We start from the raw sequence: 25,258 nt of genomic DNA on the forward strand, positions 1-25,258 counted from the left end.
TTCTGAACCTATTAATATCTTTGTTTCTGTCACACTTCAGAATTATACAAAAAATTGCTTTATTTTTTCTTTTCTAACTGCAGAGTATATGCAGTTTATTTACAGGTATTTACATTTTGTTGTGTGCTACGAAAAACATGACATCCTGCAGCCTTTCCTTTTTTCAAACTTCATGTACACCAGCAGGATTGGCCCATAATTAACTTTATCTTTCTTTCTCCAACTGCAAACTGAGAAGAGTTTATAAACACCAGTTGTGTTAAAAAACACATAAACAGCAGAATACATAACCTAACTTTTGACGTGTGTTTGAAGTGCAGCAAACTTACCAGATAAATACAGAATTTACAGGGACTTACAGGAATTTTTTGTTAGACCTTGGACATACTACCATAAATCTAAGAAAACATTGGTCTAGAGCTAAAATTAAATGATTGTCTGTAAAATGTAGAAAGGTAAAAATAGATTATAGTCTATGCTTAAAAGGCTCTCTGTATTGCTGTATACTTTAAATTTACAGGGCTCTGTTTTTTCGATTCCATAACAGATCAAATGCTAGGAAAGTTGCAGCCCTCAGTAAATACAATAAATTCTGCTGTGCTTTAACTAAAGAGACAGAGATACCCCTGCCCTGTGGCGTTCGTTTCATTGCTGGTGCCTGTGTCTTTGTTGATTTTCAGATGTCAAAGAGCTCTCCTGCTAATAAGCAAAAAGACCCTTTGTAATGCGCGCTCTGGAGGGCCCCCTGCGCGGTAGTAAATGACAATGTGCGCTGCTGCCCAGGCACGCACTCTAGAGGGAACAGTGGTTACAGGGATGTTATAGTTAGGCTCAGGTTCTATAACTCATGCCCCCCCACAATGCACAGCTTAGAACCTCACATATTACATCACTCATGACATGATCAGTGACATCACTGATGACATCACTAATTACATCTCAAATGACATCACTGATGACATCATCCATAGAATCACTGCACAAGCACTCGGACCCCCATGGAAGCTTTCATACACCTACTCCTACTTCCGTAGAACCATTGACAAACCAATTCACAGACCCATACCAGTACTTACACGCCGACTCACTGATTCATAGATCTACACACATTTACTCACTCACCGATACAGCCACTCATACAACCACTCAATCACTAATGCAGCCACCGACATATCCACTCATACACCCATACAGCCACTCACACACTGAGTCAGTCACCCATAGAGCTACTCACACACCTATTCACTCAGCTACTTACTCACTCATACAGATACACACATGCTCATTCATTTACTCATACAGATGCTAACACATACTCACACACCTATACAGTCACTGACACACTCACCCACACAGCCACTCTCACAGTCACTCACTCACCCATACAGTCACTCCTATACCCCATCACTCACATATACTGCCTTTCACATACCCAGTTACTCACCCATATACCACTGATACATCCACTTACTCGCCCACACAGCCATACACGCACTCAGTCACCCATACAGCACCTCACACATGCGCTCACTATCCCATACAGCTAGTGACTCATCCACTCTGTCGTCCATACAGGCAGTCACACACCCACTCATCCACTCACTCAGACAACCATACAGGTACTCAGACAACCAATCACTTACCAATACAGCCACTCATGTACCCACGCTTGCACCCATAGAGCCACTTAGACACCAACTGGCATACTGATACAGACATTCACACAACCAGTCACTCACCCATACATTTACTGAGAAACCCAATCACTCACATATAAGGTCAGTTGTGCACCCACAGAGTCATCTATACAGGCTCTCGTACATCCACTGACTTTCCAATATACCTTGGTATATATTTAACACTCATAAACTCTTTTAAAACACTCAGTCACCAGATGATGTCATTAGTGATGTCATTTAATATGTCATCTCATCAGTGATGGCACTGACCATGTCATGAATGATGTAATATGTGAAGTCATAAGCAGTGCGTTGCTTGGGGTGCGAGTTATAGTTAGCTCAACTAATTATAACTGCTACATTTCACCTGTTTTGAATGAGTGAAACCTGAGCCTAACTATAACAGCTGCCAGTAGGTAGTTATAGTTAGGATCAAGTTTCTATTGGAAAAGCATTTTTTGTTTTGCCAATAACTTTGGGGCTGATTGATGAATCTTCACAAAATGTTCAAATCTTTGGCTACAGTCGGTTCAGCTGCTGTGTTGAAGGTTTTGGGGGATGTGTCAAGTAGGGCTGAGAAAAAAGGGAGTTCCCAAAATGTATTTTCCCCTTGCATTTCCCCATAGAGATTTTGAACATGACTACAACCTGAACCGTTGAACGGAATTACATCAAGTTTGGCAGAAAGCTAGATAAGGTCAGAAAGCGTGCTTGTTATAATTTGGTGTAATTCTGTTCAGTAGTTTTAGAGATATTTAAGTTTAAAAAATATTGATGCCTGTGTATGTGGATCCTTGCAGTGGGCTCACGGATCCACAGTTCCCGTGCTGAATTTGATTGGATCCCAACACTTCAAGTGTTGGCAGCCATCCTGGGACTGGGCTTGAAGCCAGTCCCACAAACAAATTTAAAAAATAAAGAAAAGGGGGCATGGCAGTAATACCATGACCCTCCAGATATGGTGGTGTGTGGTCCCACAGGAGACTCCACCAAGGGGTAATTCAATTTTTCCTTCGAAGCCATACCCCCTTTCTCCACCACTCTTCAAATGCTCCTTGTGGTGCACTGCTGGTTGGGAAAAGAAGTCCCCTTGGTTCACAGATGGTCCTTGGGGGGCAATTAGACCTCCTGTTACCTCCAGTAAGTCCCACAGAGAGGGATTGCTGAGAGGTCTTCAGAGATCAGTCGCCTTTTATCCACCACTCTGCAAACGTGCCTTCTTCTGCACTACTAGTGGGGGGATGAAGTCCACTTGAATGCTGAGGGTCCTTGGGGTCCAACAAGCCCTCCTATTTGCTCCAGTAAGTCCCAAACAGCAGGATTGCTGAGAGGTCATCAGAGGCCACGCCCCAATTTTCAGAACATGAGCAGTTGCTGTTTGGCAACTCTTGCGAATTTCAAACAATATTTCTTAGCACGCAGATGGATTTTGTGCTAAAATATAGCACCAAATGCCAGTTTTAGATTGTTTGTAATTACCTGTAATAATGTGTAATTACTCAGAAATGTTATGGAAATAAGCAAATGCAAATTAAGGTAATTTAGCACACCCCTACCAATAATTAATTCCTGCTGGCCATTCCTTTTCATGCTTATCATTTTCTCTCATCTTGTTTTGCAGGTTACCTCAGCTCAGTCCATGCTTTCCACGTCAACAAATCAAGGGGCCATATTTATGAGAGGAGTTGCATCGCTCTTGCACCACGCAACATGGTGCAAGAGCGACGCAAGACTAAAATACAATTTATGAAGCCATGCAAGGCCACCTTGCAGAGCCCTGAGTGGCTTCATAAATCGGGAGTAAAGCAACGCAGCGCAAATTGCTGTATTGCGTCACTCTGCCCTGGGAAGGTGTTCCATGGTCATTGGACTGGTTTCCCATGCAATTCTGATGGTTTTTGCTGCATTCCCCGATTTACCAATAGTGGTGGACCTGGGAATCCGACAAAAAGATACACCTTCTCAGGGGCGGAGTAATGAGGAAATTATCTTTATTTCTCCTTGTTCCTCCCTCTTTCTATGAGCGTTGCATTCTGCAGCACATGTAGAAAGAGGAATGTGCCTCATGAGATTGTTTTCATGCAGGGAGGTGTCCATTCCTGCCTAAAAACAATCCTGTATGCAACACAGGCACCCTTGCACATGGTGAAGGGTTTGTAAAATTTGGCACTAGGCAGTCAAAACTGTGCCTTTGCAGGGAGAAAGGCAGTATCCTGACCTTTACCAGTCATGCAGTGCAGCACAGCAAGGTGACTTGCTGCGCTGCTTGTTTTTTTTGTAAATATGACCTCACGTATCTACTTTTGCTTGGTTTTCATCTCTTGTATCCACACTAATCATCCACTATCTTCAATGGCTTTGCCTCTTACTCTCACACCACATTGCACTCTGCTCTTTCCTGCATTGTAGCCTATGGTGCTCCCACTTACACAATCTGCTGCTCCCCACTGAAACATGCACTGTTCTCTTGGTAATTTTCCCTGTGTCTGCACTTGCACCCAATGCTGCTCTACCTTGCGCCAAGCACTGCTCCCCATTGTACTCTTCACTGTTGCCCATGCACCAAGTACTAGTTCACCTTGTAGTCTGTGCTGCTTGCCTCTTGTACCACATCCTGCTGGGCCCTGCACCTGCAAAGGCCTCCTCTTGCACCCTAAACTGCTACTCCCTAATTCTGCTTGTGCAGCACCCCCTAACCACAAGTGCTAATCCCGTTGGTATTTTGTATAGGGAAAAGGTGTTTGTAGAGCTTCACTAACAATCAGCACAGCTCACAAGGGCAGCAGCAGTGCAAGCTTTCCATCACATAACTCACTTGCGGGACAGGTGTGCTTCTTCACTCGCAGAACAGGTACAAAAGCTGAACTGAATAATTTACTTTCTATATAACAATAAGCATTTTTTGTTGCTAACCATATTCTACCAAGCAGACGTAGCAGTCTCCAGTCAGATATTGTGAGGAAATGTTTCAATTAAGGTAAGGTGCAATGAAAGATGCAATAGTGGACCAGAAGTCATTTGTCGAGATATCTGTACCACAATAAACAGGGAACCATATCCTTTTATTTCATAGTTTCTCCCTTACTTTTGAGCTGTCAATAGTGAAACACCACCACCTTGTTTTTCTTAACTTACATTTTGAGATCTCTATGTTTTTGTTTCCTGTACAGGCTCGACGAACAAACAAATGTGGGTTTTGGGAACATCTACAATACAGTTATGGCTTCACTGGTAAGTGTTTCAATTACCTAATCAGCTTTTAAAAGATGCCGCAGAGAGCACGGAAGTTAAAAAGATCAAAAGCACAGCTGTGACAATTATTCTGGTTTTTAAAGGTTATAGGGCCTGATGTCTCGAAGTGTTTTCCCATACTGTGTCTATGGGAAAATGATTCCGTACATATTGGCCAAAGATTACAATGTAAAAGAAAGGAACGATTCACATTTTCTAGTTTTTAAATAAAATAATTAATTTAGCTTTATACCTTTTTCTTAGATAAAAGATTTCAGTTCGAGCAAACACTTAGGTAGCAGTGACTGATGATCTATTATCAATCTTTAACGTCTCTATAGTATTTAAGATGTTACGTTTAAAATACGAAATAAACCACAAGGAGAGGTTTCCATCTGCGATGGAAAATGCCAAAATTGAAGGTTTATCTTTGCTGCAGAAATGTTCTTTAAGCTGGTTTAGAAAGCAGTGCGATTTTCAAAGAAGACCCCAATTATGCCTTTCTGAAGTATCTGGTATATCAGAGTGTAGCCACTTTTTCTGGCCAATATGTTTTTAGAGAGTATTGATCCAATCCTGAGCCACTTTGTAAACTTGTGTTCCTGACGACTCCATACATGGTAGGAAAGAGGGAAAGTTCCCGAGGGATCTTCCCAGGACACAAGATCTAAAAAATAGAAATGGATGCAGTGGAAATAGCATATGCAATCTGAAACGAGGGAACATGAAGAACTGTCATAGGACGTGATGCCATAGTCCCAACATATACCTGGCTCTAATACGAATGCATCTGTTTTGCGGCCAATAAAAAACACTACAACCTTCTGACTATCATGATTAATAAAAAAAAAAGGCATGGACCATGGAAGGACAATAATGCAAATATCACTGAGCAAGCATGGGTAATACTCCTCGGTGCCTGAGGAACATCCGGGGAGTCTGACTCACGCAAACCAAACAGAAGTAACCAGGACGGAGGCAAGGATGAAAATACCAGGGGCAGTTCAATAGCTGTTTTCCAACAGGTTGTACATCATACTGGGTTTTCCAGTGAAGAAATTGAGAAAGTAATTTCTAAAACATGCTGTGATTTAGTGTTTACTGTAGCCCAAATGGGCTACAGCAAGCACTCTTTAAAAAAGATCCCAGGCTATGGACACCCAGCTTGACATCCTTTATAAATTCTTCTTGCAGGTAGAAGAACTTCCCGATTCCTGGAGGGGCTCAATAATTTATCCAGTACACAAAGGTGGAAATTCAATAAAACTGAACAATAGCCTGATCGCCCTGATTGACATTGAAGCCAAGTATTTTGCCCCCTGATATTGAAGTTCCTTGAGGACTGGGACAATAATCGTGGGATCATTCCTCTGAATCAGACAGGATTTAGCCAAACCCAATGCTGTCTTTTGGATCTAATGGCTATTTCAATGTTAATAAATAGTGCGATCCACATGCGCTGTCTTCTGAATGCGTGTTTCATTTATTTTGAGGTGGCTTGGGATCGAATCTCAAGGAATTTACTTTGGTAGAAGTTAAAAGCTTCAGGGGTGCAGATGGAGCACCTCAGACTAATACAATTATTATACACTGGTTCTGGCTGTGAATGAGGCTGGGGGATGGGAGCATCCTGTCAAGAAAATTGGCACAACATAATGCCTAAAACAAGAGTGCGTTTTGGCACCCCTGCTTTTAAATTTGTTTATCTGCGACCTCTCAGGAGAGCTGGATAGAGTCAACTCGCATCCCCCAATTTTCTAGAACAATCCCTTATCCACCTTGCTCTGTGCACATGATCTGGTCCTGCTGAGCCACATCCGAGTGGGTTTACAGAAATTAATAAACTCTCTGTTTGAATCTACAAAGCAAAATAAACTGGTGATGAACCTGAAAAAACTAAAATTATAAACTTAGGAAAATGACAAAACAACCAGGCATGTGGCGAATGGGAGGGAATAACCTCTAAAAGGTGTTGCAATATAAATACCTCAGGGTGTGGCTAGATGCAAATGGATCCTATCTGAAGCAAAAGTCTTCAATACAAAACAAAGCACACACCCTCCAGGCCGCCTTGTCAACTTGAGGGGAAAAGCTGTGGGTGTCTACCATACTTCAGTACATGAAGGCAAATGTTCTGCCAGTTCTTTCATATGGAAGCAAAATTATGCTGGGCAAGACATGAAATTGTTACATACTTTGATAATAAAAATCTATAAAGGTGTTCTTTGCCTCCCAGAATCAGGATCGCCGGCCCAGGTTTGCTAAGACTTTGGCCTCCCCCAACAACAGATGTTCAGGAGAAATGCATTCATCAAGTTGTGTCACAAAATCAGGTCGGCAGAACCTGATACACTTAACAGAATAATATGGAAGAAGAGGTAAAGCCACCCTTGTTCAATATATGGATACATGATTGGATGACGTAAGTCTCCACGAGGTATGGAGCTTGGGAACAACCCAGAGCAGGTTCAGGAAAGTGGTGATTGTGAGTGTTCAAGTCTTGGGCAACCGGTCGAAAATGAAATCTTGTCTTGGCGATCCCATACCTGGATGATCTTATCTTCATATAACCATCTAGGTGAGCAGCCGTACCTCTAGCAAATTATAAAAGATATATTAAAAATAGACTTCTAGCATTTTGTCTTGGAGCCCTTCCAACTTTGGACCATTTCCTGAAGTGGCAAATTCAGCTCCCAGCGACTCAATGCAGACTTTGTAGCAAAGAGCAGGAAACCCATGTGTGCCCTATGTTACTCATGCATCGCAGGCAGCTGCTCCGCTAGCAGCTTTTCCTTCGAAATGTGTGGACTTGTATACAGACGGTTATAGCAGCCCTGAGCCCATAAGACATAATGTTGATCACTGGACTTGTCAAGTTCCTATCAGTATTTTCCCATATGTTAAAACTGCATGAGATTGAAGGCTGAAAAGCATTTGTTTATATGTGACCTCTGACTATGCATCGAACATGAGGGCCTTCCTAGTATTGATTTACACTATATAATTTTATCAGTATATACTGCATGCTTTTACAGTCTCTCGTTCTGCCCTCATATACCTGCACATTCTAATAATTGTGTAATAGCTCTGTCTCTTTATAAGATTAGTATACGGAACAAGGTTAAGATCGAGTCAAAATCTCAATAGAACCTTGTTTATATATGGCTGCCAATTTTATTTTAATTTATCTGGATGATCCGAGTATGTTTCACAGTTTTATTATGTACTCTTAATATTAGTGTTATTTTTCTTCTCAATATTATAATTATTCTTGTTAACAGTCAATATTATAAAGAGTTCTATGTATTCATTAAAAAAGTAATGATTTTCGGCATCCAAAGCGTTGTATATTTATATAATTCCATACTGCATTTTCGTTTTCCACTTTTACTTTAGATTTAAGCATTGAAAAAATGTTTACATATTAATAAAAAAGAATTAGCTTAAGCGCTTGCTAGTGAGGTCTGTATGTAACCTGTTGGTCAGAAATTCATATCTTGGCAATTTAATCTCAGTTTTAGGGGTTTCATGGTCAATTAAATTATTGCTGTTTCCTTTTGTAATAGTAATTGTAAACAAACGATTTTGCATATCATAGCTTCTACACAAACCGCTATGAATAAAACAGGCTTGTGACAAATTGTGGTGTATTATTTGTTGTGGTTGTATGACCTCACTCACCATGAAATACACTCACTAAAGCAACTTGGGTCCAGTCAGGCTCGTTTGCTTAACCTGAGCTCAACCCTGGGTAGCTGTGGCTTTGAACAGTCAGGCTTAAACAAAGAAACAAGTGCAAAACATTTGGAAGTATCAAAACAGCAGAATAAGAAAGTCACACATTATGAAAGAAATCCTACACCAATTAATAAAACTAGAGTAAAAGTTAATACATTTTTAGACACCAAAACAAAAGGTTTTTCTGGAGCATTCCAGAGACATAGATTTTTTTGTTAAATGTAAATCTCAGCTTTTTACTCTCAAACACAAACAAGATTTGGTTACCGCAAAGTTTGGAACCTTTGTAAAACTTTTAAAGAGTTGTGTTTGACTACGTTAATCCGCGTTGGGCGACCAACTCGGACAGGGGGATGGTGAGGGGGCTAGTAGTGGCACAGTTACCTTGGCAGCAAAGCAAATCCAGTTCCATGCTCTATGGGGGAAGCCTCATAGACTTCAACAAAGCGGTTACAATGCAAGAGATACAGGATGCTGAACATACTGTAAGATGCTGAGGATGCTATGCAGTCGATGAGAGTCTTTCTGGAGCTAGTCCTCAGTCCACAGTCCAAGTAGGGTGACTTTGGCCACAGGGGTCGATGTTACTTAAGGTCCTTTTTGTTCTAGCAAAGTTCCAGTTGCCACTGAACTATTGGTCTCTGGTCAAAGCAAATCCAGTGGTTCAGTTTGGTGTAGGCTAGTGTCTATCTTGGGTGACCAAACTGCACTTTAACATATCTCCGGGGTCCGGCAGACTCGGGTGCAGATTTTGGGTTTCAAGACTTGATCTTAGGACCCTGATGATACTTAACAGAGGCTGGACACAATTATTTATTAGGGGTATAAGCTTTTACAAATGTTAGAAGTCTTACTGGATCTGAATTATGAATAGCCTTGTGACCAAGGCTGAGTGTCTTAAAAAATGGATCCCTTACACACTGAAAGCCAATATGAATAGATAGGTGATGAGAAATCATAGTGCAGGATAGTAGACCCAGGATAAGTCGAGCTGCGGCTTTTTAAATTATTTGCAGCATCTTCATCAGATAGGCAGGAAGACCTAAATACAGCTAGTTAGATTGCAAGTGAAGAAGCAAGACCTGAAGATGAATCCAGCTCAATAGGTCACAAAAGTCAATCAATCAATCAGCATTTCTATAGCGCAGCACTGTGACCCCAAAGGGTATCTGGGCGCTGTGAATACAAACTCTCCATCGAAGATCCAGGTCAGAAACAAGCAGAAAAAGATAACATAAAGGTCAGAAACAAGCAGAAAGAGGAAGAATAATGTCTTAAATATGGATCTCTTACGCACTGAAAGCCAATATGAATAGATAGGTGATGAGAAATCATCGCGCAGGAAGGTAGACCCAGGTTAAGTTGAGCTGAAACTTTTAAAATTATTTGCAGCATCTTCATCAAATAGGTCAAAAGACCCAAATACAGCGAGTTACAGTAATCTATTTTTGGTAGTGTAACATATTGAACTCCCATTTCCTATCTATTTACTGGGATGAATGGCAGGATTTAATGCAGAATCAGTAAATGTTTTAAAAAAGAACAAGTTATCCTGGTGACTTGCTCAGTGAAAGATAGAGACCCAACAATAACTATGCCGAGATTGCAAGTGAAGAAGCAAGACCTAAAGATTAATCCAATTCAATAGGTCACAAAAGTCAATCAATCAATCAGCATTTCTATAGTGCAGCACTGTTAACCCTAGGGGTATCTGGGCGCTGTGAATTCAAAGTCTCAGTCGAAGAGCCAGGCCAGAAACTAGCAGAAAAAGGTAAAATAAAGGTCAGAGACAAGCAGAAAGAGGAAAAGTAATAGTAGGAGAGTAGGATCTGCTTCACATGGGTACCCCCACTTTTTGCTGGTGTTTCACTGTTTTTCGACCTTAGTCTGGCTGTGGCCCTGCTAATCAGGACCCCAGCCTATCTCCTTCCTCTCTAAAATGGTTTCCATGTACATTAGGTACATCTCTAATTGTATTCTGGAATGCCTTATAAGCCCCTAGTATAAGGAATACTATGTACCTAGGGCATACCTCAGAGGCCTACCAGGGGCTGAAGCATGTATTATGCCACCCCTGGGAAGCACTCCAAAATGACACCACATGTCTGCTACTACAGCCTGGGAGAGGTGGTTCCTGCACCCCTTACTGTGGTATAGGCTAGTGTTAAAATGAATGAATAGGCGCAGGCATGGTCTAGTATTAATGATTGATGATTTATTCTTCAGATCCAAATCATTAGTTACAGGTTAACAGGAGATGTTCTGTTCCTTCTTAATGCCCCACCAGGAGCAGCGTCCTCCCTGCTCAGCCCCTTCTCACCAACTGATCCCACTAGAATCCAACCACCCACAACATTCTATCATACCTCATCGAAGGCTGAGCAGGCAGGCAGAGAACCAGAGTAGGGAGAGTGTATAGATAATAAGCACATTACAACACATCTCCCCCCTTATAATATTTGAAAACAATCAACATGTGTTATGATGAAACAACACTCACTGAGCATAGGAGGATGCATTAATAACAACTAATTAAACATCACCCCCCCAGCGATAATGATCATATACAGTAAAATGCATGAAGATAAAATTTAACACACATTTAGTAGAAAAGAAAGATGAAAAACCAAAACATTAAACACCATCCTTCCCCTGATAATGATCAAAAACAAAATTGCAAAGCTAGCATGAAAACTCACTCTACAACTATGGGTACAAGACACTACACCCCACAACGTACCCATTGTGCCTCATAAAAAAAACACAAGACTGCGGCAGAACAGGGATCTACAACCCTAAACTGCACAACTAAGACAAAACAGATCTACCACTAAGACAGACCTAAGACTAAATCCCTTAACCCTAACCAAACATAGGGTACCATTAAACCCAAAATACTTTATGGGTAACTATAACTGGCAAATCAGGGTATCCCTTAACCCTAAAACACTCTAGCGATAACTATGAGTAACCATAACTCATGACAAATTTAGGGTATCCCTTAACCCTAAACACACACTCAATATACACTATGGGAAATTTATAACCCATGTCAAAATTTAGGGTATCCCTATAACCCAAAACACACCCAAAAACCCTCACGTGGGTGACTCTAGACCATCTAGGGTATCCTTTAACCCTATACAACCCCATACAATTCAGGGCAACATAGAAACCCAAAACACCCTCGCAATACAGTTAGGTATGCTTAAACCCATAAAATACCAAATAACCTAAAACCCAAACCAACCCCCAGATATCCTTGACTCTAGGCATACAAGACTAAACACACCAGAACTTAAAATTTAAGAAACGCTGTAAGATGCCTATAACTCACACATTAAGCATACAAAACATCAACTAAGGCATACAATTTGCAACCATAATATAAAAAAAAACACAGTAATAACATGTAAAGTTAAACTGTAATAAGTGTGCGTGTCACCGCAAAAACAGAAAAGATGACACGCTCTGATTGATCCACAACTGCATTGCCGGGAAGAACATCAGGTAGACACAAAATGATAACCCAAAACAGGAAATCGTTCCTCATGGTGATAGATCTCACCCCACCGAACGATTCCATACAAAAGAGTCACGAAAAGAAAAAAAAACTTCTTGAACTGCTACAACAGGGACTGGAGGTTAAAAGAAACCAATTAACAGTACCCTCTCGAAGATTTCCATTCTCGATACCTTCTGCATCAGCCACAATCATCGTCCACCAAGAATCGACACAAGAAAAATGAATCCTCACGGCATAGCAAGATTTCAACTCCTCTGAGGTACCGGATGCCTTCTGAGAATAACATGGCAGCACGTAAAAGACGTCGTGCAGAATGGCTCACGGCACGCCAAAGCAGGCAAATATCTTGACGCAGTCACAGAGTACTTGAATACATTCACATCAGAACAAGGAATCCAGTGAGGTCATCACAACCGGGCTCGAGGCACAGCAGGTAAGATCGCAGGCAAAGAGTCACGCGCTGTGAAGATATATATTTTTAAAATCGCGGAAGTCCAGTTAAACTGCCGATTGTCCAACACGCTCAAATTTCGGCCAAACGACGTCCACAACAGCTTCACAACTATCATAAGCTTACCGCAACACTTAGCGTTGTTATCCACTAGATGATGCCGGTGGAATGAAATTGTGCCCAAGATCAAACAGCTGATAAATAAAATCTCGTGGTCGCAGTCTCTTCACAGTAACGCTCGACACAAGTTAAGCCAAAAAGTCTGATGGCAGCAGTTTTCCACTCTCAGTTGCGATCCCACTCTCAAAACAGTAGTTTGTTAGTCAGTCCAAAACAGGGATAATGTAGCAAGAGCTGGCTTCACGGTAAAAACAACAGAAATCGGCAGGCCCAGGCTGGGGCTGACCGTTCCTAGATAGTCTGAAATGTCCAAAACCACAGTCAATCTAGTCTTTTGGGGAATCACTCACCCAAATCCATCATCTGGCACGTCCACGATAGGGCTGACCGGTCTTTGGTCACTGGTGGGGCTTGTGGAGTGCAAGATTACTTCTTTTTTTTCCTTTAATGCGCTTCTTCAGTTCCCAAATTCATCCAAGGTAGGCTCTTAAGTTTCACAAGTCCAAAATCCTTTGAAGGTACACGCAGGTTCTTTAACTCGTCGCCAGTGTTAAAATGAATGAATAGGCGCAGGCATGGTCTAGTATTAATGATTGATGATTTATTCTTCAGATCCAAATCATTAGTTACAGGTTAACAGGAGATGTTCTGTTCCTTCTTAATGCCCCACCAGGAGCAGCGTCCTCCCTGCTCAGCCCCTTCTCACCAACTGATCCCACTAGAATCCAACCACCCACAACATTCTATCATACCTCATCAAAGGCTGAGCAGGCAGGCAGAGAACCAGAGTAGGGAGAGTGTATAGATAATAAGCACATTACAACAGCTACCTATATCACTACCATTGCACACACATATAACACCTATAAGTCACTCCTACGGCAGGCCTTAACAATCCTGAAGGCAGAGTGCTTGGTTTTTATGTGAGAGGGTGCCCCTGCATGAGCAGAGCCCCTCTGCAGTGTTCGGAGCACCTCCTCTGATGCTGTTTGTGGTGCAGCCTGACCATATACTCTTAAGTGCATTATAACCTCGTGGTAAATGCTAACTTTGGACTGGCTGCACAGAAACATGTTGTGTTTGGTGTCAAACACTTTGGAATACTACCCCCGCCAGTTCTGGCAGTGGGGGTAGCATTCCACCCTTCGAGAAGGAGAAACATGTTCACACTGGTCTACCCGGTAAAGACTTTCTAAAGCCATGGCATCACAAAATGGATGCCACTGCCACAGACACGGGTCAGGCCTCCTGCTGCTGACCAAAACTCCGGCAGGGGAGGCCTGGACAATACGTTTCTTGTCCCAGGGAGGTGTAACCACCTCCCCAGACAGGCAGATGTGTATTGGGGCTGGGCGGGAGCACTCTCTGGTGCTTTGAAGTTCTGCACTGGGGGCACACTTGGTGTCCCTGTGCATAGTCCAGTTCAAACAAGTTGCAGGGGCTTCCTGCCCCTGCTCTGGCACGAAACTGGACAAAGGAAATGGGTGTAACCACCCCTCTTTCGAAACCCTCCCTTAGGTGGCTCCCTAGAGTATGTCCAACCCCCATACTTAGTATAAGTATGGGAACCCAGTCCTTGAGACTTTAGATTACCCTGGACGAAACTCTGCAACATATATCCTGGACCTTCGACTTTCTATTTTCGCTAGAAGACTGAAGAAATCTCCCTTGGGTTCAAGGAGTGACTCCCCTGCTTGGCAGGCACCAAAGAAGCAACTGTCCAGTCTGCAACTCTGAAACTCCCGCCGGACGCCGAAGTCTTTGCATCGCCAGAGATGGATTTCCAGACTTCGCCGAGGCTACCCTGAGTCCACAGCAAAGCTGAGGCCCGTGGCTATCGTGGGTGATGTGGAACCGTGGCCCCTGGATACCGTGTACTTTTGCCGGTCCATCATCTTCCTGGTCCTCCTCGAAGTTGTGCTTTGGGCTCCGAGTAGCCCCAGCCTTGGGCATCTGTAGCACCGAAGAACTCTGGCCTCCACTCCACGAGTGACCCGTGGGCCAGTTTCAAGTGCGACTGCTTGAGGCTCCTTTGCGATCGCTAGCCCGTTGGCTAGTGGGTCCCCACGAAGGCAACTCCTCTTCTGATTGGGCTTTCCTGTTTGCTTCAGATGTGCCCGACTTACCCACACTGGGTAAGTCCCCCAGACCTTGTTGGTCTGCACCGACGTCTTTCTTCTTCTTCACCCTGACTTGCCGTTGCCAAAGCTTGTTGGGTCCATCCTGGTCGCCGATACCACAGCACTCGACAGACTTTGTGGGACAGCTTAAATCCAGCTCCTGGTTTTCATCGACACCTCCTGGGCTTCGTGGCTGAAGAGTCAAGACACCCATCAACTCACCTGAAGCACCCAACATCTGTGGGCATTGGACTATCGTGCCCCTGGTCACTGGCAAGTGACCCAGACTCTGTCCCCTCTGCTTTCAGGTTCCTTCCATCCTCTATCCAGGCTTTGATCTCTCCGGACACTTCTCCTCTTCACGGCAACAGCACTTCTTTGCCAGCTTCCATTGAAAACGACGCCGCAACCCAACACCATTTAACACCTACGCACCCGGCTTCCCTGGGTGAGGTAACTCGAGTACTCCGGTGCTCCCGTGGGTGTTGGCCCTAGACACCTCTAAGTCCAAAATGGTTTGCTTGTAGTCGTCCTCTAAGTGTCCTTAAACTCTTAATTTCCAATCGCGACTTTCCCCATAGAAGTTAACGGTGATTTGCGGCTGTGTTCTCACACTGCACGCGTCCTCCGTGGGTCCCCTGTGTCACTACCTTGGGTAGTTCCTTGTGGTCCAAGCACTTCTACAGGCTCTAGGCCTTGTGTCTAGTTCAGTCATGGTTCTTATACCACTTTATTGGTATATGGTTTGGTACACCCCTTGGTCCGAAACGTGTATTTGTGCTTTTACTGTTGAATACTGACTTGTAACTTAAGTACTTCGAACTCCAGCCTCATAAAGAGACTAGAGGGGTGTGTTTTAACCTAAATACATATATTTTAAATATATACCTGGTGTGGTTGTCCTTTCATTAGGTTATTCAAGAGATTATAGACTGGTAAAACAAGCTGCTTTACATTCCTTCAAGACTTAGCCTCAAGGCTGCTCTCCATAGCTACCACTGGGATAGCTTTCAATAAAGGTTGTCTTTAACCTATCATCAATAAGGGGTTGTTTGGACTGATACACGGTGCCCACTATCACTAGTGGACAGCATATATCAGGCCAACTTCTCACATTGGTGTGCAGCGTGTGGGATTCCAGCTTGCTATTGTTTTACTAGATAATCTCAATTGAATTGATCAATGAAAACCACTAAAGGTACCTTAGGTACATATAATATCTAGCTTAGTATACAGTAAGTTCTACTGAACTTAGAGTTGTGTGTCAAGGGCTTAGCACACCCTTTCTACAACTCAAGAGAGTTTAGTAGGACACACTAGTGTAGGTAGTGCAATACACCACACTAGTAATGTCTAATCAGCCAGGAACCAGTGGGTCCCTCCCAGAAGCCAGTGGGCTTCTCCCTATAAGTATGAGGATCTCACCTTTGCCCAGCTTAGGGCCTTATGTTCTATTAGGAATCTGAAGACAGGCAAAAGCCCAATCACCCAGCATCTCTTGCAGATACTCAGGCTGGATGATCTCTCAGGGCCTAGGGTGCCTGAAGGGGTAGGCAGAGTGGGTGGGGCAGCAGTTGAGGGTGGACCTAGGTGTGGAACTCCCACTGGCCCAACCTCTGCTGTTGACCAGACTGATGACAATGATCAGGATCTGGAAAACCCAGCTCCACTGGATGCGGATGATGAGGATGAGCACAATGCTCCCCTCTTTGTCCCTCCAGGAAGAGTTGAATGTAGGGTTAGAAGGGCTAGATCTCTCTCAAGGGAGTCTGTCTAGTCTACCTCATCTGTAGGGACCTCTATTTATTCTCACAGAGGGAGGGAAACCTCCCAGGAGAGGAGAGAGACTGCTGAAGTATGAGCAAGCCCAGCTTCACCTCAGAAAGCAGCAGATGGCCCTAAATAAGGAAGCCCTAGAGCTCTACAGAGCTAGAAAAAAGGAGGGACTAGAGTCCCTTGGTGGCAGCAATTTCCCTAGAGATAGGGAGAGGTCTTATGACCATAGGAACCTAAGTAAGATTGTCCCTCCCTACCAGAGTGGGAATGACATCCACAAATAGATAACTGCCTTGGAGAGGGCCTGTAAAGTACAGAGGGTCCCCCAAGGGCATTGGGCAGCAATAGTATGGCTCTCCTTTGCAGACAAAGGTAGAGATAAGCTCCTCACTGTAAGAGAAGAGGATGCTGATGATTACCAGGTCTTGAAAAATGCACTGATAGATGGGTTTGGCCTAACCACTGAACAATACAGGTTAACGTTCAGGGATACCCAAAAGGCATGAAATCAAGACTGGGTGGACTTTGTTGACTGTGCTGCTAAGGCTCTGGAAGGTTGGTTATTAGGCAGTAAAGTATTTGACTTCATAGGATTGTACAATCTGATAATGAGGGAGCAGATTCTTAATGACTGTCAAAATCAGCCGTTGCACCAGCACCTGGTAGACTCTGATCTGACCTCTCCCCAAGAATTGGGAAAGAAGGCAGACAAATGGGTCAGAACCAGGGTGAGGCAGAAGGTACAGAATCAAGGTGGTGACCCTAAGAAGCAAGATTCTAAGAACTCTAACAAGGGTGGCGACAAGGGTAAAGACCAGAAGACTTCACAATGGCCCCGAAAATATTCTTCAGGTGGGGATTCACAGTCCAACAAAGGGAAATGCCAAAAGAAACCATGGTGCAAAGTCTGTAAGCAAAAGACACACTGGACCAGTGATTGCACCAAGTCTAAAGAGAATACTCCAGCCCCCACCAATGCCCCTAAGGCACCTGCTCCCCCTAGTGCAGTTACAATTGGTGGTGGGAATACACAGGCCAAGCATTTAGTAGGGTTGACCCTGGGTTCTGAGTTGGGCTCTGGCCTAGTCAGAGAAACCACTCAGGCTGTTCTTGTCTGTGATGGGGGCATGGCTATGACCCCCTCTATGAGTTCCAGTAACTTGGGCAAGTTCAGCAAACAGCCTTTAATCAATGGAGTACAGGCTTTGGCATTCAGGAACACAGGAGCAAGTGTCACTATGGTGACAAAAGATCTTGTGGGTCCTGGGCAGATTATACTTGGTGAAATGTACCAAGTGACCAATGCTAGCAATATCAGAATAGACCATTCTCTGGCTGTTGTTAACTTCTCCTGGGGAGGGTAACTGGCCTTAAGAAGGTTGTGGTGACTGCAGACCTACCAGTCGAATGCTTGCTTGGCAATGATCTAGAGACTTCAGCTTGGGCAGAAGTAGAGCACAGGACTCATGCAGAAATGCCAGGAATCCCTGCAGACGTGTTTGCTGTGACCAGGTCACAGGCCAAAATGTCTGAAACTGAACAGGCCTTGGATTCTGGAAGAATAGACCAAGTGCCATCCAAGAGGAGGAACAGAAGGGTTAAGGCAGAGCCTTCCCCCCTGACTCAGATGGAGGATCAGTCTCTTGAGGAAGATGATCACAGTCCTGAAGAAGGAACTGTCCCAGAGGAGCTTAAGCCTGATCAGGTTGAGCTCTTGGGGACAGGGGGCCCTTCCAGGGCAGATCTGAGCCAGGAGCAGCAGAGCTGCCCCTCTCTTGAACACCTCAGACAGAAAGCTGCTGCTGAGGCTGCTGGGAGTGCTAGTGGTTCCCATAAGGTGTATTGGGATGATGGACTCCTGTACTCAGAGTGTAGAGACCCCAAGCCTGGTGCCACCAGGAGGTTGGTTATACCTCTGAAGTTCAGGGGCTTCCTATTGACCCTAGCCCATGATATCCCTTTAGCAGGTCATCTGGGCCAGAACAAGACTCGGGACAGACTGGTCCCTCACTTTCACTGGCCCCACATGTCTGAAGACACAAATGAGTTTTGTTGCTCCTGTGTAACCTGCCAAGCCAGTGGCAAAGCAGGTGGCACTACAAAGGCACCCCTGATATCACTACCTGTGGTGGGGGTACCGTTTGAAAGGGTGGGGATTGACATTGTTGGTCTCATGGATCCCCAAACAGCATCTGGGCACAGGTTTATCCTGGTGGTAGTGGATCATGCTAGCAGGTACCCAGAAGCTATTCCCCTTAGGATCACTACAGCACCTGTGGTGGCAAGAGCCCTGTTGGGAATTTTCTCAAGAGTGGGTTTTCCTAAGGAGGTGGTATCAGACAGAGGTACCAACTTCATGTCTGGTTACTTAAGAGCAATGCGTAAGGAGTGTGGAGTGACTTACAAATTCACCACACCCTATCACCCACAATTCAATGGTTTGGTTGAAAGGTTCAACAAAACCTTAAAGGGCATGATTAAAGGGCTCCCCAAAAAGCTTAGGCAAAGATGGGACATTCTCTCTTGATCTACCTTTTGTTTGCATACAGGGAGGTGCCACAATAGGGGGTTGGCTACAGCCCCTTTGAACTTTTGTTTGGTCACCCTGTCATGGGTCAATTGTGTTTGGTGAAGGAAGGATGAGAGTTACCTCTCAAGCCCCCACAGCAAGACATAGTGGGCTATGTACTTCGCCTCCACTCCAGGATGGCGGAGTACATGAAAAAGGCTACTAAAAACCTTGAAGATAGCCAGGAACCGCAAAAAGCCTGGCATGACCAAAAGCCTGTACTGACTGTTTACCAGCCAGGACAGAAAGTGTGGGTGTTGGAGTCTGTGGCCCCAGCAGCTCTCCAAGACAAGTGGAGTGGACCCCACACTATTGTTGAAGAGAAGGGAGAGGTTCCTTACTTAGTAGACCTAGGAACTCCCAGGAGTCCCCACAGGGTTCTCCATGTCAACAGACTAAAGCCATATGTAGACAGGGCTGACATGGGCTTGCTCATGGCTACTGATGAGGGACAGGAGGAAGAGAGTGACCCACTCCCTGACCTCCTCTCACAGGACCCTGATGATGGATCAGTTGATGGTGTGGCATTGGCAGGCAGCCTCACTGCCCAACAGCAGACCGATTGCAGACAGGTACTCAATCAGTTCAGAAACATGTTTTCTCTGACTCCAAGTCAGACTACCTGGTGCACTCATGAAGTGGACACTGGGGACAGCCTGCCTATTAAAAATACGATTTGTAGGCAACCTGACCATGTTAGGGACTGTATCAGGACAGAAGTCCAGAAAATGAAGGATTTGGGAGATATTGAACCCTCAGATATCCCTTGGGCTAGTCCAGTGGTCATTGTGCCAAAACCTCACACCAGTGGTGGGAAAAGGCAGATACGGTTTTGTGTGGACTACAGGGGTCTCAATGCAGTCACTAGGACTGATGCCCATCCAATTCCAAGGGCAGATGAGCTTATAGATACTTTGGCCTCAGCCAAATACCTTAGCACATTTGATTTGACAGCTGGCTACTGGCAGATCAGACTAGCTGATGATGCAAAGCCAATAACAGCATTTTGGACCCCAAGTGGGCATTACCAATTTGTGGTGATGCCCTTTGGTTTGAAGAATGCACCTGCCACTTTCCAAAGGTTGGTGAATACAGTTCTCACAGGTCTGGAAGCCTACAGTGCAGTTTATCCTGATGATATTGCTGTCTTTAGCTCCACCTGGAAGTCACCTGGTCCACCTAAGGAATGTTTTGGAGGCCCTGCAAAAGGCAGGCCTAACTATCAAGGCCACCAAGTGCCAGATAAGGCAGAGTCAGGTTGTGTACCTGGGCCACCTTGTAGGTGGGGGCCAAGTTCAACTACTGCAGAGCAAAATCCAGACCATCATGGACTGGGTTGCTCCAACCACCCACACTCAGGTGAGAGCCTTCTTAGGCCTGACTGGGTACTTTAGGAGATTTGTCAAGGGGTATGGATCAATAGTGACACCACTGAATGACTTAACTTCTAAGAAAATGCCCAAAAAGGTTCAGTGGGCAGCTAGCAGTCAAAAGGCATTTGATGACCTGAAGCAGGCCATGTGCACTGCTCCCGTTCTACAGAGTCCTGATTACTCCAAGAAGTTCATTGTCCAAACAAATGCATCTGAATTGGGGGTAGGGGCTGTACTGTCACAATTGAATGATGAAGGTCAGGATCAGCCAGTAGCTTTCAGAAGCAGAAGGCTGATCCCTAGAGAGAAACGTTGGTCAGCCATTGAAAGGGAGGCCTTTGCTGTGGTTTGGGCTTTGAAGAAGTTGAAGCCATACCTGTTTGGTCCTCACTTCCTTGTTCAGACATACCATAAGCCCCTCTTATGGCTAAAACAAATGAAGGGTGAAAACCCCAAACTGCCTAGGTGGTCCATTTTCCTACAGGGGATGGACTTTACAGTGGAACCTAGACCTGGGAGTAACCATGCCAATGCAGATGGACTCTCTAGGTATTACCCCTTAGAACATGAAGAATCAACTGGTCAAGGTTAGATTAATATCCCTGCGTTTGGGGGGGTTGTGTAGGAGAGTAGGATCTGCTTCACATGGGTACCCCACTTTTTGCTGGTGTTTCACTGTTTTTCGACCTTAGTCTGGCTGTGGCCCTGCTAATCAGGACCCCAGCCTAGCTGCTTCCTCTCTAAAATGGTTTTCATGTACATTAGGTACATCTCTAATTAGATTCTGGAGTGCCTTATAAGCCCCTAGTATATGGTATACTATGTACCTTGGACATAGGTACCTTAGAGCACTACCAGGGGCTGAAGCTTGTATTATGCCACCCCTGGGAAGCACTCCAAAATTACACCATAGGTCTGCTACTGCAGCCTGGATAAGGTGGTGCCTGCACCCCTTACTGTGGTATAAGCTACCTATATCACTATCATTGCACACACACATAACAGCTATAAGTCACTCCTATGGCCGGCCTTAACAATCCTGAAGGCAGAGTGCTTGGTTTTTATGTAAGAAATTGCCCCTGCATGAGTGGAGCCCCTCTGCAGCGTTCGGAGTACCTTCTCTGATGCTGTTTGTGGTGCAGCCTGACCATATACTCATAAGTGAATTATAACCTTGCGGTAAATGCTAACTTTGGACTGGCTGCACGGAAACATGTTGTGTTTGGTGTCAAACACTTTGGAATACTACCCCCGCCAGTTCTGGCAGCGGGATAGCATTCCACCATTCTAGAGGAAGAGACATGTTCACACTGGTCTGCCCGGTAAAGACTTTCTAAAGCCCTGGCATCACTGCCACAGACACGGGTCTGGCCTCCTGCTGCTGACCAAAACTCTGGCAGGGGAGGCCTGGACAATAGGTTTCCTGTCCCAAGGAGGTGTAACCACCTCCCGGGACAGGCAGATGTGTATTGGGGCTGGGTGGGAGCACTCTCTGTTGCTTTGAAGTACTGTACTGGGGGCACACTTGGTGTCCCTGTGCATAGTCCAGTTCAAACCAGTTGCAGGGGCTACCTGCCCCTACTCTGGTGCGAAATTGGACAAAGGAAATGGGTGTAACCACCCCTCTTTCCAAACCCTCCCATAGGTGGGTCCCTAGAGTATGTCCAACCCCCATACTTAATACAAGTATGGGAACCCAGTCCTTGAGACTTTCGATTACCCTGGATCAAACTCTGCCACATATATCCTGGACCTTCGACTTTCTATTTTCGCTAGAAGACTGAAGAAATCTCCCTTGGGTGCAAGGAGTGACTCCCCTGCTTGGCAGGCACCAAAGATGCAACTGTCCAGTCTGCAACTCTGAAGCTCCCGCCAGACGCCGAAGTCTTTGCATCACCAGAGGTGGATTTCCACACTTCGCCAAGGCTACCCTGAGTCCACAGCAAAGCTGAGGCCCGTGGCTATCATGGGTGATGTGGAACCGTGGCCCTTGGATACCTTGTACTTTTGCCGGTCCATCATCTTCCTGGTCTTCCTCGAAGTTGTGCTTTGGGCTCCGAGTAGCCCCAGCCTTGGGCATCCATAGCACTGAAGATCTCTGGCCTCCACTACACGAGTGACCCGTGGGTCAGTTTCAAGTGTGACTGCTTGAGGCTCCTTTGCGATTGCTAGCCCGTTGGCTAGTGGGTCCCCACGAAGGCATCTCCTCTTCTGATTGGGCTTTCCTGGTTACTTCAGATGTGCCCCAACTTACCCTCACTGGGTCAGTCCCCCAGACCTTGCTGGTCTGCACCGACGTCTTTCTTCTTCTTCCCCATGACTTGCCGTTGCCAAGGCTTGTTGGGTCCATCCTGGTCGCTGATACCACAGCACTCGACAGACTTTGTGGGACAGCTGAAATCCAGCTCCTGGTTTTCATCGACACCTCCTGGACTTCGTGGCTGAAGAGTCAAGACACCCATCAACTCACCTGAAGCACCCAACATCTGTGGGCATTGGACTATGGTGCCCCTGGTCACTGGCAAGTGACCCAGACTCTGTCCCCTCTGCTTTCAGGTTCCTTCCATCCTCTATCCAGGCTTCGATCTCTCCGGACACTTCTCCTCTTCACGGCAACAGCACTTCTTTGCCAGCTTCCATTGAAAACGACGCCGCAACCCAACACCATTTAACACCTACGCACCGGGTTTCCCTGGGTGAGGTAACTCGAGTACTTCGGTGCTCCCGTGGGTGTTGGCCCTAGACACCTGTAAGTCCTAAAGGGTTTGCTTGTGGTCTCCTCTAAGTGTCCTTAAACTCTTAATTTCCAATCGCGACTTTCCCCGTAGAAGTTAACGGCGATTCACGGCTGTGTTCTCACACTGCACTTCTCCCCCGTGGGTCCCCTGTGTCACTACCTTGGGTAGTTCTTGTGGTCCAAGCACTTCTACAGGCTCTAGGCCTTGGGTCTAGTTCAGTCGTGGTTCTTAAACCACTTTAATGGTATATGGTTTGGTACGCCCCTTGGGCCCAAACGTGTATTTGTGCTTTTACTGTTGAATACTGACTTTTAACTTAAGTACTTCGAACTCCAGCCTCATAAAGAGACTTGAGGGGTGTGTTTTATCTCAAATACATATATTTTAAATATATCCCTGGTGTGGTTGTCCTTTCATTTGGTCATTCAAGAGATGAGAGACTGGTAAAACAAGCTGCTTTACATTCTTTCAAGACTTAGCCTGAAGGCTGCTCTCCATAGCTACCACTAGGATAGCTTTCAATAAAGGTTGTCTTTAACCTATCACCATAAGAGGTTGTTTGGACTGATACACGGTGCCCACTATAACTAGTGGACAGCATATATCAGGCCAACTTCACACAGTAATGGACAGATATGTGCAGAAAGAGGAAATATAAAGGTCAGAAACTAGCAGAAAGAGTACAAATAGGAGGCATAAACCAACAGAAAGAGGCAAAATAATGGGCAGAAATGAAAGGCAGTAAGACGGAAAAGCAAATGGGCAGAAACAAGCAGAAAGACACGAAATAGGGTCAGAACAAAGCAGAAACAGGAAAACTAATGGTCAAAAATGAGCATAAATAGGGAAAATACCAGGCAGGAACTAGCAGAAAGAGGAAGGTCAGAAACTAGCAGAAAGAGGCAAAATAAAGGTGAGGAGCGAGCAAAAAAGGCAAAGTAAAGGTCAGAAATAAACAGAAAGAGGCAACAGGCAGAACAAGCTGAAACAGGCAAAAATAGAGAGCAGAAGTGGGCAGAAAAGGCAAAAAACAAGCAGAAGGTGAGCAGAAGACAATGAAGAAAATTACCAGAGGAGGCTAAAACCTAAGGCAGCAGAGCTGGACAGGAGAACTGTCACAGGAGGAGCTAGCACGAAAACCTTAAGCTGCTGTCTGGAAAGTTTTGGGGTGATCAGTCCAGCTAGCGCCAAGAAAGGGTGGGTCCCAATATGCATTTTCCCCAATTAATTTACCATTGGGATTTTAGAAACGACTACAGCTCGAATGGATGACTGGAATTACACAAAGTTTAGCAGAAAGCTACAACTTGTTCCAGAAAGAGTGCTTTTAGTAATTTAGTGTAAATCTCACTGGCTGCAAACACTGCATCTTAGCCCACTCCAGACTGGGGGATTCACGGCCGTGGTTAGGAGCCTCAGCAAACCGGGATCTTCTGCTGAAGTAGATGGGTCCGTCCCCATTCAGATTCCACAAATCCTAGTTTCCAAGTCGACAAACCCCAGTTTTAGAATCGCAAAGCACTAGAAGCATCCGAGAGGCCCTCCTCTGGGCCAAGGAAACTTAGTAGAGTTGGCCACTCTCCATGCAAGCGTTCTAAAGGCAAAAGAGTTCTCACATTGCTTCAGCGCTCTCACATGTTCCAGCCTCTTATCTAAATGAAGCTTATGAAAGTACAGAAAACAATTCCCAAAAAATAAAACAACCTTGAACATGAATAGCCTAAACAACGTAATAATCTGGGGACCTGTCTGTGCGCACAGCTCAAGCTAGACAGAGTCAGAATTCAAGATGGCATAAGGGCATGTCAAAACCAATAGTAAGAACTTCATAATACTTCCCAATGTACAACATAATGCATATTTGAGCACCACTGCATATCACACTGCACTCCGAGATGAAGAAGTACATTCCACACCTCTCTCTCTCATGCTTTCAA

General features: G+C 44.9%; 1 protein-coding gene across 1 annotated transcript in view; it reads left to right on the forward strand.

Annotated features, from left to right (window-relative positions):
- The window catches only part of LOC146812236 (uncharacterized), a 314,283-nt gene that overhangs the window by 244,342 nt on the left and 44,683 nt on the right, over positions 1 to 25,258 (forward strand). The window contains exon 6 of the mRNA XM_085619257.1: positions 4,850 to 4,910. Coding sequence (XP_085475383.1) covers positions 4,850 to 4,910 — 61 coding nt within the window. The remainder of the gene's footprint in view (positions 1 to 4,849; positions 4,911 to 25,258) is intronic.

The sequence above is a fragment of the Triturus cristatus genome, chromosome 7 (genome assembly GCF_964204655.1).
Source record: "Triturus cristatus chromosome 7, aTriCri1.1, whole genome shotgun sequence".
In the NCBI taxonomy this organism is placed as follows: domain Eukaryota; kingdom Metazoa; phylum Chordata; class Amphibia; order Caudata; family Salamandridae; genus Triturus; species Triturus cristatus.